Source organism: Rhinatrema bivittatum, chromosome 1 (genome assembly GCF_901001135.1).
Source record: "Rhinatrema bivittatum chromosome 1, aRhiBiv1.1, whole genome shotgun sequence".
NCBI classification, from domain to species: Eukaryota; Metazoa; Chordata; class Amphibia; order Gymnophiona; family Rhinatrematidae; genus Rhinatrema; species Rhinatrema bivittatum.
Genome location: NC_042615.1, coordinates 136,533,230 through 136,547,917, shown reverse-complemented (window position 1 = coordinate 136,547,917; position 14,688 = coordinate 136,533,230). Strand labels below are relative to the sequence as shown.

The 14,688-nt window shown below is 41.4% G+C and overlaps 1 protein-coding gene across 1 annotated transcript in view; it reads left to right on the top strand.

The window, feature by feature from the left end:
• The window catches only part of EXOC1 (exocyst complex component 1), a 188,249-nt gene extending 174,203 nt beyond the window's left edge, over positions 1–14,046 (top strand). Inside the window, exons 18-19 of the mRNA XM_029587384.1 lie at positions 5,332–5,526; positions 12,900–14,046. Of these exons, the coding sequence (XP_029443244.1) occupies positions 5,332–5,526; positions 12,900–13,052 (348 nt within the window). The 3' untranslated portion in view covers positions 13,053–14,046. The remainder of the gene's footprint in view (positions 1–5,331; positions 5,527–12,899) is intronic.
• The last annotated feature ends 642 nt before the right edge of the window (positions 14,047–14,688 follow it).

Below are 14,688 nucleotides of genomic sequence, written 5' to 3'. Positions count from 1 at the left end.
CTTTTTCATCTTCCACGAGGCTCCCCGAAGGTGCTGGGACTGATTTTTGCCAGCAAATTTTTTGGGGCAACATCAGTCCTCTAAGGCAGCTCTTGATTCCTCCCAGGGAGAGTGTCCTTGGGCCACTTTTGGAATGCTGTAATGGCAGAGAAGCCACTGGTGGAACCCTGCAAAGCTTGTGGAGTATGGTCTGCTTATTTGAACACCCTCTCACTTTGCACTACTTGTGCTGTGGGAGGGGTCCTCAGCTAAGGGGTCTAAGCCTCGGAAGGCTGCACACAGATCGGGCACCGGAACTGGGTCCAAAGGTAGGGCTTTGGCGTCCGCTGCTCCCCCTGTGGGAAAAGATTCCCAGGATGACCCTCCTCCACTGTCTCCCACAGTGACACCGCTGATGACCAGGGGGAGGTCCCCCTGGACTTGGATGCAGATGATGGCGTCCAGTGTCAGGTGAATCCTGGCTTGGAAGGCGACGATCCCTGTATGGTTCGGTTGTTCAAGAAGGAGGAGCTGCGGCTCCTTATTACCCAAGTGCTGGAGGAACTGGGGGTGAAACTCTCTCTGGAAGAATCCGACAGTGACAGCGTGAACCCAGTCCTGGAAGGCCTCCGGGTCCGTCTAGCGCTTTCCCCATTCCGAAGAAAATTCAGAAGCTCATCAGTTGTGAGTGGGAGTCCCCGGACACAGGCCTTAAGTCGGCCGGGCAATGCAAAAGTTATATCAGCTATTAGATGAGCACTTGGAATGCCTTAAGGTCGGCAGTCACTAGGAAAACTACCATCCCAGATGCGGGGGCTGTGGCGCTTCGAGATGTGCAAGCTGGAATTGCAGCTGAAACGCTTGTTCGAAGTCTCCTAGTTGGGCCTTCGGCAGTGGTATGTGCAAGCATGATACAGCGGGTGTGTTTATGTTGGATTCAGAAACCACAAGAAGCGACGTCCTCGGGTGTCCTGTCCACATCTTAGGCGGCCCGCCTGGAGGTGGCAGTCGCTTATGTGGCGGATGCCTTATATGACCTGGTACGTGCGTCTGCCCGGACCATGGTTTCTTCGGTAGTGACTCAACGGCTTCTGTGGCTCCGCAATTGGGCGGCGGATGCTTCCTCTAAGTCGCAATTGTGTAATCTTCCTTTTCGGGGGAAATTACTATTTGGAGAGGATTTGCACCAGCTAATTAAATCTTTGGGAGAATCCAAGGGCAGTAAATTGCTGGAAGATAGAAAGCCCTTAAGAAGTCCTTCGTTTCACAAACCCAGTTTGGGACTCCCAAAGAACCAGATCGGGGAGGGATGCTCGCTCCCTCTAGTACCAGGCAGTCCACTTCTCGCCCACAGTCCTTTCGGGGCGCCGGCCAGACTGCAAGAGGAGGCTTCAGGCAGGGGGCTGGAGCCAGTAAACCTGCCCAATGAAGTCAGGCTCATCCACCCCTCGTGCAGGATGAGCAGGGGCAGGTTATCCCATTTTTACGAGGAGTGGGCCAAGCAGGGAGGAACAGGCTCATACCTCCTGTGTCAGAAAACCATCCAAATGTGGCACTGAGCTATTTCCCATGGAGACGTTCTCAGAGCTACATATCTGGTAGGTGAGGAGAATGTTCTAGCAGGCTGACTAAGGTTCTGGAATCTCACAAATGATCCATGGATAGGGAAGTAACAAACCAGATATTCTATGAGTGGGGCATACCTGTGGTAGGACTGTTTGTGACTTCTCTGAATAGAAAGGTCCTAGACTTTTGTTTCCAGGAGAGATGGGTACACAGAAAACTAGTCTCAAGTGCCTTCTGTATACATATTCTCAGATTCCTCTGGTGAAAACCTTGCTGAAACTCAGAAGCGACTGGGGAGCTATGATAGTCATGGCTCCCATTGTCCAAGTCGTATTTAAATTTCTACTCCTGGGACATGCCCATCAGGGACCCAATCAGGTTGGGGAATTCTCCAAAGTTCATAACTCAGAATCAGGGGCTATGACACCCCAACATTAGGTCACTGGCCCTCACAGCCTGGATGTTGAAATGATTGCCCTGCAACTCCTGAATTTGTCTAAGGATGTCTCTCATATTCTTCTGACTTCCAGAAAGGAAATCCTTATGATCTAATGTGGAGAGGTATATTCTCCTGTTCCATACAAAATGTTTGTAAATATCTTCTTCTTCTCTGTCTAGTTTGAAAACCATCTTCTACATTTCCATGGAAGCACAGAATAGCTTCTATGGCAGTGGTTCTCAACCCTGTCCTGGGGACCCCCCCAGCCAGTCGGGTTTTCAGGATACCCACAATGAATATGCATGAGAGAAAATTTGCATACACTGCCTCCATAACATGCAAATTTTCTCTCATGCATATTCATTGTGGATATCCTGAAAACCCGACTGGCTGGGGGGGTCTCCAGGACAGGGTTGAGAACCACTGTTCTATGGCCAAGTCCCAAAGCAAAGAACTTCAAGCAGCATTGTCTGAATTATCAAGAAGGCTCCTCACCAAGTAAAATGTTACTAGCAGTAGTTTATGGGTTTTGATTGATTGTAAATATTACTACTCTTACTATAAGGCTTCTGGGTAACTGTACAGAGTGGAAGTTACTACCTTTGAGAGAAATATGGGGGTATCCTTCTCGGAGTGGCAGATACTACCATAAGAAGCTTGCTGGGCAGACTGGATGGGCCATATGGTCCTTTTCTGCCCTCATTACAATGTTACTATAAATCCTATGGCCAAGATGTAGAAAGTAAATCCATCTCCATACAGCCTTTAGTTGTCTTTCATGAGGGGCATGCTTCAACTGAAGCCTCCCATCACGCCTTCCACTGTGTAATGGGACTTTGCTGTACAAATCCAGTTGATGAAAGTTCTCTTTGAGCCTCTGGACTCCTGTAAGCTGAAGAACCTGACCAGGATGGTTGTATTTTTGGTGGTAATCACGTTGGTCCTCAGAGTCCATGAGCTTCAGACCCTTGTGACTTTCTTATACTAAGTTTTTCAACAATAGGGTGGTTCTTCGCATGCATCTGACTTAAGGTAGTGTCGGACTTCCATCTTAACAAGTTAATCCTACTTCCTTCCAACATTTTTTCCTAGACTATATGTCCATAAAGGTTGAAAGTATGATGCACAGTCTGGATTGCAAGAGAGCCTTAGCCCTTTATGTGGAGCAAACTGAAGTCTTTAGAAAGTCCACCTAGCTTTTTGTTTCGTTTGACCCCCAACAAACCTGGAATTACCATTGGCCATGCGCACTCTTTCTAATTGGCTAGTAGATTGTAACTTTGTGCCCAGACAGGTCTGAATCTAGTGGGCCATGACAAGGCTCATAGTGTCAGAGCCATGGCAGTGTCAGTAGACAACTTAATATCAGCCTCCATGGAGGAGATCTGCAATGTGGAGTTCTCTCCACACATTCAGATTTCATTATTGCTTGGACAGGGATTTCTGATGTGACAGTAGGTTTGACCAATCTGTCATATGGAATCTCTTTAAGATGTAGATCCCAACTCCATCCCTTACAGGGCCCATTATTTTTGTTCCAGATTGCCCTATATTTAAAAAAAAAAAAAGACAAAAATGGAAAATTAATAAAATGACCTGTTGCCACAAAAAACTGTTTTTGCCTGTTTGCACGGTTCCTTGGTTATTTTCCTATTTGGGGCAATCTGTAGCTAGAGATTTCCCACATATGCGGACTGCCCTTCTGCTTGTCCTTTTGAGAAAGCCAAGTTCTCACTTGTAGCAGGTGTTCCCAGTGGACAACAGGTTGCCAGTCGTCATAAAACCTTCGTGCCTCCTTTTATAGTTGGTTTCTCCGAGTCTTTGTCACGGACAGAGGAGCCCCGCATGGGACGTCCAGTATGGCATACTCTAACTTCTAGATGCTTTGAAGTCCAACTTCCATACCTTGCTCCATCTGATAATGCCACCCATGTCCTCTGAGAATTCCTGTTTATAGATAAGCAGCTCTGCTATTCAAACATAACTTATTTCTTTATAATTAGTTGAAAATTTCCAAAAGGACATTAAGTAAAGAGCTGAAATGCTGTCCTTATCAATGTTCATAGTGATCTGGATGTTATCAACATACATATTCCCAGTCAAGCCAAACCCATTTCCCAATAATTGCATGAAAATATTTAATAATAAAGGTGAAAGTGATGAATCTTGGGGAACACCACAATTGAGACTCCTCAAAGCTGACAGTGATCCTTTAATACTAACTGAGACAACCTTTCTTTTGAGAAAGATGTAATCCAATTCAGTGTAGCTTTTGTTTATCTCAGGGGCGGGCAAAATCTGCCCATATCTCCCTTTTTACCAGCTTGCCTACCTCCAACACTGTCAATATTCTCTCTGGCCTGATGACATCAGCAATGGCTTGATGTAGCATGCATTAACGAGTCATTTCGAGTTGTGTCTGATGTTGTTAGATCAGAGCCTTGGGTGGGCTATAGAGGAGGCCAGCAATATGGGTGGGAAGAGATAGGGATCCAGTGGAGGGATAGGCAGAGGAAGGCAAATGTCGTAGCTCTGCGGTATTGGATCCTGAATCTGGAGGGAGTCCTAGTGCTCATTTAGTGATCTGTAATTTTTGCCACTGTTTGTGCTGTTTGGGGTATTCTTCCACTGTTGCTGCTTCTTTGGTCCTCTCACTGTGCCTTGCGGTGATCATGCCCCTGTTGGCACTGCTTGGGGTATTTATGCCACTGTTGCTGCTTTACTCCTCTCATTGTGCCATCTGTGGGGGGTATTCTTCTCGTTGTCCCCATACCCCCAAGGAGCTCCAAGGACCCAACAGTGTGCCTCTGGTTAATAACAAAAAAATGTTTGACCATCCTTGGTTTAGCTCATGATAGCTAAACTGGTAAAAAAAAAAAAAAAAAAATTCAAAGTACAATAAAGACTAATATTCCTACATAAAATGTATCTTAAAATTTAAGTGGAGATGACTTATCTGATGCGGACCATAAGTTGAAAATCCTACAAGTTAAGCTATTGAAAGGAAACTAGACAATTTCCCACTCTTTAACTTGTTAGCATGTGAAAATGTTTGCTATGGGTTTTAACTTTTATGTAGTGAAATACATTCTTCCATATCTGCTTAAAATCTACTACAGATAATTTTCCTGTGAGTATAATATATGCAGTGCAGACTATGGCATTAAAACGCGCAGTTGCTCCATTACTTTCAATGGAACTAATATGGGTGTCTTGTGACTAGCTCACATATATCCTCCACATATTCATAGCATTTGATTTGCACTATATGTATGCCATATTTGCAGCACTGTAAATTAACATCTCCCTTTGTTAGATTTTGTAATCTTTTCTTATGTCTTTTGTAGCATTTCTTTGAAGGTGTTGAAGCTCGTGTGGCACAGGGTATCAGAGAGGATGAAGTAAGCTACCAACTGGCTTTTAACAAGCAAGAACTGCGAAAAGTTATTAAGGAGTATCCTGGGAAGGAAGTAAAGAAGGGTTTGGATAACCTTTATAGGAAGGTTGATAAGCATCTCTGTGAAGAAGAAAACTTACTTCAGGTGAGGTTAATGTTTCATACTCTATAATGGATAATCCAAGCATGCCAAAACATGTTGTGATTGCGGCATAACAGAGTTGTTACCTTTGTCACGCCTGTGTATTAACAGAGACATAGAATATGATAGCAAAAATCATCTTTCTTAGGAGGCTGATCCATGCATACACAACTGTTTTCATGAAGACACTTTTTGTAATGTTACTTCTGAATCTACTTTCTTTGAACCTAATATCATGACATTTTGTCCTAGAACTTCCTTTCTATTGAAAAGTGTGTGTGTGCGGTTTGTGGAATATTTATACCTTTGACATATTTATTTATCAAATTTTATGAATCTCCTACCAGGACTTACAGTAAGTTCTTCCAAGACGATGTACAACAAAAGTAGAATAAATCATAACAATACAGTAAAATACTTAAAACAATGAACTATTAAAATTACTATATTCAAGGGGAAATCAAAGTTAAGTCTTAAAGCAAACTGCCTGAACTCAAAGCTCAGAAGTCATCAGCCAGGTCTTCAGTTTATGGGGAAAACATAAACAAAGTAAGCATGTTTCTTCCTTGACTGATAAAGGGAGGTCATTCCCAATCTTAGGAATTGAAATAAGGGACAATCTTTTCTGTGATTTTACATGCCAAAAAGCTCTCAAATGGTGGAAGATGAAGTTGATGACTGTATTGAGAGTGCACTTTCCTGGGTGAAGACTTCCAGCACAGCCTAGTTAACATATGAGGGGGCCATCCCCATGCAAAATCTTAAATATAAGAACAAATACTTTAAACTTGCATTATAATCTTATCAGAAACCAATGCAACTTCTCCAGGAGAGGAGCTGCTGATTCACATCTGGCATGACCCATTACAATTATAGTTGCCATATTCTGTACCACTTGAAGTTTGACAAGTCAAATGCACTGGAAATATCAAGAAGAACTAATAAAACAGAACTTCCCTTATCCAAGATGGGTAAAACTGAATCCATAATATCTATCATGATTGTCTCTGTGCTACATCCCCTCTTAAATCCTGCCTGAGCAGGATCTAGTTTACTAGTATCCTCCATAAACTCAGTGATTTGGGTAATGACAACTTTCTCTAGTATCTTAGAAACAAATGGGAGGTTAGCTATAGGTCTATAGTTAACACATTTCTGAAATATACATCTTCATTCTTTAAGATGTGTGTAATCACAGCTTTTTTCAAGGTTTCAGGAACCTCCCCAGTGTAAAGATAGGATATTTCAATGTCTCTCTACTATGTCTCCCCAATCTCCTCTAGGTTATAAATATTTAGATTCTTAATCCTCATTTCATAGGGCTTTTGGTGCAATATGAACGATTTTGGTAGGCCTTTTGTGGAAGCCATTCTATATTTTTGCAAAGGTATGGCCTCCAGAACAGGGACACACTGCTTCAGATGAGATCTGACCAAAGACTTAGATGTTATCACCTTTTTTCTATTTGTTATATCTTTCCCTCTGCTCACTAGTTTTTCTCGGGCTCTGACCACTGCTTTTTTTATATAGTTTTGCTATCTTGCGATTATCAGTTATGATCACCTTGAGGTCTTGCAATATCTCTATGATGTACTACTACAAATTTCTGCACCCCAAATGCATTTAATCTTAATTTCCAATCACTTGATCACTCTTCAAGCTTTCTTAGGTTACTCCTCATTTTTCCTACTGCATCTGGAGTATTCACTGAGTTGCAGATTTTAGTGCAAAAGACAAACCTTTCCTACTAAAACCCTCTGCAGTAGTATTCATGAAAATATTGACAACAACCCAAGTTACTGAGACACTCCACTAATAAACACCTTTTTCCTTGGAGCAAATTCAATTTACCACTACCTTCTGTTTCTTATCACTCGGCTATTTTCTAGAAATAGAATATTACAGGAATAATAAAGTAATTTTGACTGGAGAATAGATTGGTGCCTTTCTACTTCTAAATAGGTCATGTTTATTTCCAAATTAGTTTTGTGGGTTTTTTAAATATGTTTATAAATGGTTTACTTAGAAATCTGAAAAGAAAGAAATAATTTTTGAAGATTACTTTAAATTTGGTGGTTTAGTTAAATAAGCTGAGGAAAATGTAAAAGCTGCAGAAAGACTTGGATATATTTGGGAGAATACAATTCAGTTCATTGTGTTTTACATATACAATTTCAAATACATCTTGTCTGATAGTCAATAACTAGATGATGGGCACGGTTCTCTCCAGAGATGAATGAATGATCCCAAAAGGCCACACCGTTTCAGCTGTCCACAACTGATAGGTAGAGCTTATGCAGACATTCCGTAGTAAAATGCCATCGATATAAAACCTTGTACCCATTCTCAATGGGAGTAGCCGAAATAATTTGGAAAGATGTATTTCAAAGATCCTCAGGGAGTTCTTCCCCCAAATCGAGCTCCCAAGCTTTAACATGGGGAGGCTCAATTTTAGGGTCCTGATTTAACAGCATATACATTTTTGACAGGACTTTAGTAGCCCGATCCGCATGTCTACACACAGACTCAAAAAAAAAAAAGTAGCTCCTTTCAATAAATCTGCTTTCAAACTGGATTTCAACATAAAATGCCATAGTTGAAGATAGGAAAATATTTCCCTATCTGGAAACTCATACTTTAATTTAATATTGGAGAATTTCATAAGACCAGTAGGAACCCGAATATGCTCCCATTTACTTATATCTCTTGCTCTCCAATAGGAAAATGCTGTAGACCCGCAGCCAGGGGTAAACAGAGTATTGTGGAACAGAAAAGTGGTATAATATGTCCTCTGTGCCATCAAAGAAAATCTCCATTTATCCCAAATATGCAGGGTAGCAGCCAATGTGACAGAAGAGCATGAAGGGTTTTCTAATATTTTTTTAAGCTGCCGAACTAGAGCTGGAAGCGGCATCTCTCCAATAATGGCATGTTCCAATTGCATCTAAAGTTTCTGCATAGCTAATTTGTGCCGATCGATAATTGCCCTAGTTTGAAATGCCGCATGATTCCAAGTGAGGTTGGGAACTTCTAACCCGCCCTGTAATTTAGAATGAAAAGGAATCCTTTGCGCTATTCTAGGGTGCTTGCCCTGCCAAATGAACCGCATTATCTGTCTTTGTCCACTTCTTCAATAAGACTGAAGGAACATCCAAAGGCAGGCTCTGATAAAGATAACTAAATTTTGTGGCAGGATGTTCATCTTTACCGTGGCAATCCGCCCCAACCAGGAGATATGGCTGTCTCATTCTTCCATAACTTTATAAAGCTGCACCATTAAGGGAGGATAGTTCAGTTAAAACAAGCTACATTAATGCCAATATACACCCCTAGATATTTAATTTTTTGCGGTGCCCACTTGAAAGGGAACGCCATATGCATCACATCCACTTGTAAAGCAGGTAAAGATATTCCTGCTAAAAAGTTATCCATGCATGTCATATCAATGGAGGTATTAGCACCATATAAATCTGAATAAAATCACAAAAACCGCAGGCGGATATCCTTATTTGCAGTCAGCATTTTTGCTTTCAGTGTATTAATAATTTGCCAGCCTTGTTTCCTCCCTCATAATGCACCTACTGAACCAAATCTAACTGATTAGCAAGCCTACAGGACTCCATCTGACGTAAACAGGCACAAGAAACCTTCCGCTTATGTTTAAAATCTAACTGGGCAGAACATGACAATAAGTCAGTCCAGTCTTTCTCATCTCGTTTCTTTACATAGAAGGCCCTGGAAATTAGCCTTCCCTGGGTCACAGCCTTCAAGCAATCCCATAAGACAACAGGTGATACAGTGCCCATATCATTCAAATCTAAATAAGCCTGGATGTCAGCCCACAGTTGGTCAACAAATGACTCATCGTCCATTTAATTTCCAGTAAAGTTGGCCCCTATCGTAATCATGAAAGACCAGAGACAACCACACTGGGGCATGGTCTGACCAGGTTATTGGATCTATATCCACCACTGATACATTATTCACCAAACCCTTATCTAAAAGCAAGAGATCGATGCAAGAGAAGGACTTAAACACGACATAAAAATATGTATAATTTCTGGGTTTAGAGTTTTGGGATCTCCAAATATTAACAAGATTCCTTTTTGCTATGAAGACAATTTCTTATGTTTCTTATTTTATCCCAGCCTTCCAGTTCTTCCTCCAGGTACATCCCCATTTTGGTAAAGTCCATATTTGTGAAATTCAAAACTTCTCTGTATCCTATTTGAGATATCGAACCATACCATCACTGAGTTTGGGGTCCTGTGCAGCAAAGGGAGCAACAGTGGGGCAGTTGAGAATGGCAACTAGCTCTCTGGCTCAGGCAGACAAAAAGCACTTGTGGATGGGCATACCACACTCACTACACTGCAGCTTAATACATGAACATCGTTTGTCTGTTTGAAGGGTACAGGAAGCAGGGGAAAAGTAAATAAGAGGGCAAGAGGCAGGAGCCTCCCTGTCTTAGTAAAAAGGTGCTGCAAAATATATCTGGATTCATTCTTTTGCCTGATTTGCCACTATTGCCACAAAAAGAGATTTCTCTCAAACATTGTGGTTGTATTTAGACACAATCATGAATGTATGTGGAAGTATGAAGGTTTCACATGATTAAATTATGATGAGGCCTTCAGGCAGAGGATAGCAGACACCTTGGAGATAACTTGGGGGTGGGACACATGATGTAAACCTGTGGCTCACTCACATGACCTCTGGTTCATCTTCAGGGCAAAGTTTAAACCTCAAGCATTGCTACCCAAACAAAAGGCAATCCTGCAACTGCTAACATATGTTGGGAGTTTAATCAAAATGGGTGCACACATGATGAGTGCAAATATAAATACATTTCTACAGTCTGCACAGGCTGTCATCCTTCCAGCAGGTGTCCCCCAACCTCTTCGATTTTGTTTTTTTGGACACATGCTGCTTATTTTTGCAGCCTGCCTTACTTTGGAAGGATGGAGAAAAGGCGGTTTGGGAAAAGCCTTGAGCTTCTTATACTCCCCCCCCCCCCCCCCCCCAAGGGCTCCACCATTTGAGCTGAGGCTGTCCTTGGTACAGGGGAATAGCTGACCCAAACTGAGCCATTGTAGTCTCATAGGCACATGAAGGCCCAGGGTCCTCTTCAGCCCGGGGGCTTTAAACTGCTGGCCATGTGGGTCACCCATGGTGGCCTGGCAGGTAAGGGATTGCCTGTGACTGCACTTCAGCATGGCCAACCACATAGGCATATGATGTCACCTGTAGCAGCCAGCCAGAAGGAAGAGGCCCATCTGGCAATGGAGTAGCAGACTGGGCCAAAGAAGATGGCCAATATGATCCACCCTCTTGCAGCATGGTAAGTCATGAGCCGATACTGCATGGGGCCCAGTTATATAGAAGACAGGAGTAGCTGCTCTGGTCCTTGAAGCCACAAACAGGTCTGATGATCAGAATATCCACAATGAATATGAATGAGAGAGGTCTGCATACAATGAGGCAATGCATGCAAACCTATCTCATTCATATTCATTGTGGATCTTCTGAAAATTAGACTCACTTTTGTAGCTCTTGAGTACTGGAGTTGGCCAACCCTGCTAGAAGAAATGAATGTATTCAGTCAAAAAAAAAGTTTGTAGTTTTTATTTCAGAGTTGTAGCTTGATGTAGCTTTTAGGGTTTGGTTTTATTGTGACTTTACAAATATTTTAGTGTCTCTTTTTTGTATTTTTATTATAATTTTTTTTCCTCATTCAGTGACATTTACACTAATATTAAACCTAGTGCTGTCCATGTCTTCTTCAGAGGTATTAATAGGGAACTGGGCATGCAGGAGCACTGCCTCAGTGCTTTGTCTGAACCTGTTTACAAAATAGAAGCTCCATTTCTTCTCATCTCTCCGACTAGCTAACCAGTTTCATCAGGAGCCCACGATGTTTGCCCGTTTCTGTGACAGAGCAAACCATTTTGGGAAACCCATATCAAGTATTTATGCTCTCTTAAACGGCCTATCAAGAGCTAAACCCACATATCAACTAAAATGGGAAATAGACCTTGGTGGACAAATTTCTGAAAAAGCATGGGAGAAGTGTAATTCCAGTATAGGCAGTAGTTCAGTTTCAGCGCTTCTGAAAGAAAATGGTTATAAAGTACTATATCATTGGTACATAACGCCCGACCGACTACATAAGATGTCGGCCAAACTTGATACATATTGCTGGCGGAAATGTGGAGGGGTGGGCACCTTTTTTCACATGTGGTGGGGGTGCTCCAAGGTCCAAGATACGTGGAAGGCAGTTAATGAATATATTCAGCATACATTAAAGATAGCGGTCAACTTAACACCTCGGACATGTTTATTGCAAATAGCTCTGGAAGGGGGCACGACTTGGCAGCGTTTATTGGTCATGCAGATGGTTCTCGCCACTAGATGCGAGATTGCATACTGGTGGAAGGAGGCGGAGACACCTTCTCTGGGTGATGTACTAGTTCGCCTGGGCAAAATATATCACCTGAGCCATCTTACAGCCATACGACAAGACAAGCTGCCCAAATTTCACAGAATATGGGGACCTTACCTTACGGGGAAGGACACCATACACTAGTGGGGGAGAGCTCTGCCGGTTATACTCTAGAGTGTCCCTTGGAATTCTTGCTTGTGGGCCGAGAGTGTGGATATTCAAACCTAACTATTAGTCGAGTGTTTTTGGTGTTGGAAATTTCTATAGTCACATCCTGTCTATTGAAGCGCTGTCCACTGCATTGTATCTATTATCGGCGCTGTTTAACCCTGTGCCACTACACTACGGTATTGATGAGCTGCGCTCTAGTGCTGTAGCGTGCCACTCTGTCGATCGAGGGTGGGGGGGTAAGGGAGGGGGTTTGGATTGGGCAGTTAAGGGGGGTAGATTCTGAGCTTACATAAAATTCAAAAATAGTCATAAATGAGACAGAGCCATTGGGTCGGAAATCATAGGTTTAATATATGGTATTGGCAACAGAGTCTGTCTTATCATTGATGTAATTGATTTTAGCATTGTACATGTCTTTAATCGTCTTGCGGAACACTGGACCATATTATATCAATCTGTACATGTACATTCAGCCTTGTTACACATACCATACTGTATTATGTTACTAAGCGATGCTATGGAATGTTATTGTCATGACATTTTTGTTTTAATGTTAATAAAATACAAATTACAAAAAAAACCAAAAACGAAATAGAAGCTGAGTTGATGCATTTTGTATCCTTAGATGTAAATTTAACAGAATTGCTTTTGGTGTTAGCTTTTTTAGGTTTTGCTGATTATTAATTTTGAATTTGTTTAGTGAACTACATTTGTACCGCAACATAATAGCCACCATGTGGTTTGCCGTCCTTTTTCATTTTAGGTGGTGTGGCATTCCATGCAAGATGAGTTTATTCGGCAATACAAGCACTTTGAAGGTTTGATTGCTCGCTGCTATCCTGGATCTGGGGTCACCATGGAATTCACCATTCAGGACATTTTGGAATATTTCTCTAGCATTGCACAGTCTCACTAACTTCTAAAGAAGCTAATAACAGAAGCCAATGCTCTACAAATTAATAAGCACTCTAAATACTAACACTTTTTTAATGCATTAAGGAAAACATTATGGAAATCAATCATGCACAAAGGGAAATCATGCATATAATTACATTTGCTGATATCTAACATTGTTTGCTGCATCATGTTTTGGTAAGTGGATGGTACATGATTGCATATAGCTAGTTGGCTGGGTGCATACAGAAGCTGTGGCAAGAGTATTGCAGTGTTCAGCCAGATCTACAAATGTATGAATGGATTTGATGCCAGGTGTTTGTCTAGTTGCAGCCTATCACCTCTTATATTTACTAAAGATTATTGCACTACAAGCATTATGATCTCCTTAGCAAAAGTTTTACTGCTGGGTTTTGTGTGCATATTATTTTAAGCATTAACGTAATTAAGCAAGCCACACTAATATCAGAGCTGTTTTTTTCAAATACAGTTTACAAGCCATTTAGTTTGTCCAGTTCATTTTTTATCTGAAAATTTGTACATACTTGTATTCTAGTTCTTTATTGCTCTGTTCTGTTTATACAGATGTGAACTTAATCTGGTGTAAATGTACTGAACATGATAAACATGACTGTGCATTTTAAAAAATGCTTAAGGAAAAAGCTTATTTCTGTGATTTTTGTTTTGGCATTCTCACAAACTTTGGATGGCATATATCTTTCAATTATTTTCTACCTTCTGAGGTTCTTCGAGTACTGTAATGCCCACAAACAGCAGAATTGATGACCCTGTCAATATGATGGCATGCCAAGTAATAAAAGTGCCATTCTTCATCCAACGTTTCCCAGTACTTTACATTTGGAAGTCAGAAACTCACTGCAATTGCATCTGATATTCTCACAAGATGGCCAGACCATGTTCTTTCAAACAATCTAGATACCTAGGTTTTGTACTAACACAATGACTTCACCTTCAAATGTATTTCTAAGCCTCCAATAAAAAGGACCTTGTACAAATCTGTGGTGTTCTCTTTCATTGCTGTATTCAGAACTTTGCAATCTCGAGACAAAATAATACATGTTGCCAGTCACTGGAGATGCCATTTTTACTTCTATTTATTTTATTTGTAGCTTTGAAAACATTTGAAGGGAGAACCTCAAAGTCAGAATTTTAAGGAGCTTTATTGTCCAGCCAAGTGAAAGTACCACCATAGCTGAAAAACTATTTTAGACCCAAGAGAATTCCCTGCAGCTGCCACTGTTGCTTCTATGTAGTGGTGCTAGCAGCAGCCGAAGAAAAGTGATATAGAAACATAGAAATGACGGCAGAAGAAGACCAAACGGCCCATCCAGTCTGCCCAGCAAGCTTTCACAGTTATTTTTCTCATATTTATCTGTTACTCTGATCGCTGAGGTCAGGGCCCTTATTGGTAACTTTTTGGTTCTAATTTCATGATACTTCATATTGTGGGAAACAGGGTGCCATGTTGACAAGATTGAGTACTCTGTTGCTGCCGCATTAAAGAGATGTTCAAACAGTAATAGATGAGCCCTTTCAAGAAGGTTCACAATCCACTGGCTTTTGTCCAGTCAGGTTTAAAGTCATTCTAACCTAGACTACTTGTTTTAATAATATAAACTTTTGTGCCAGAATTATTT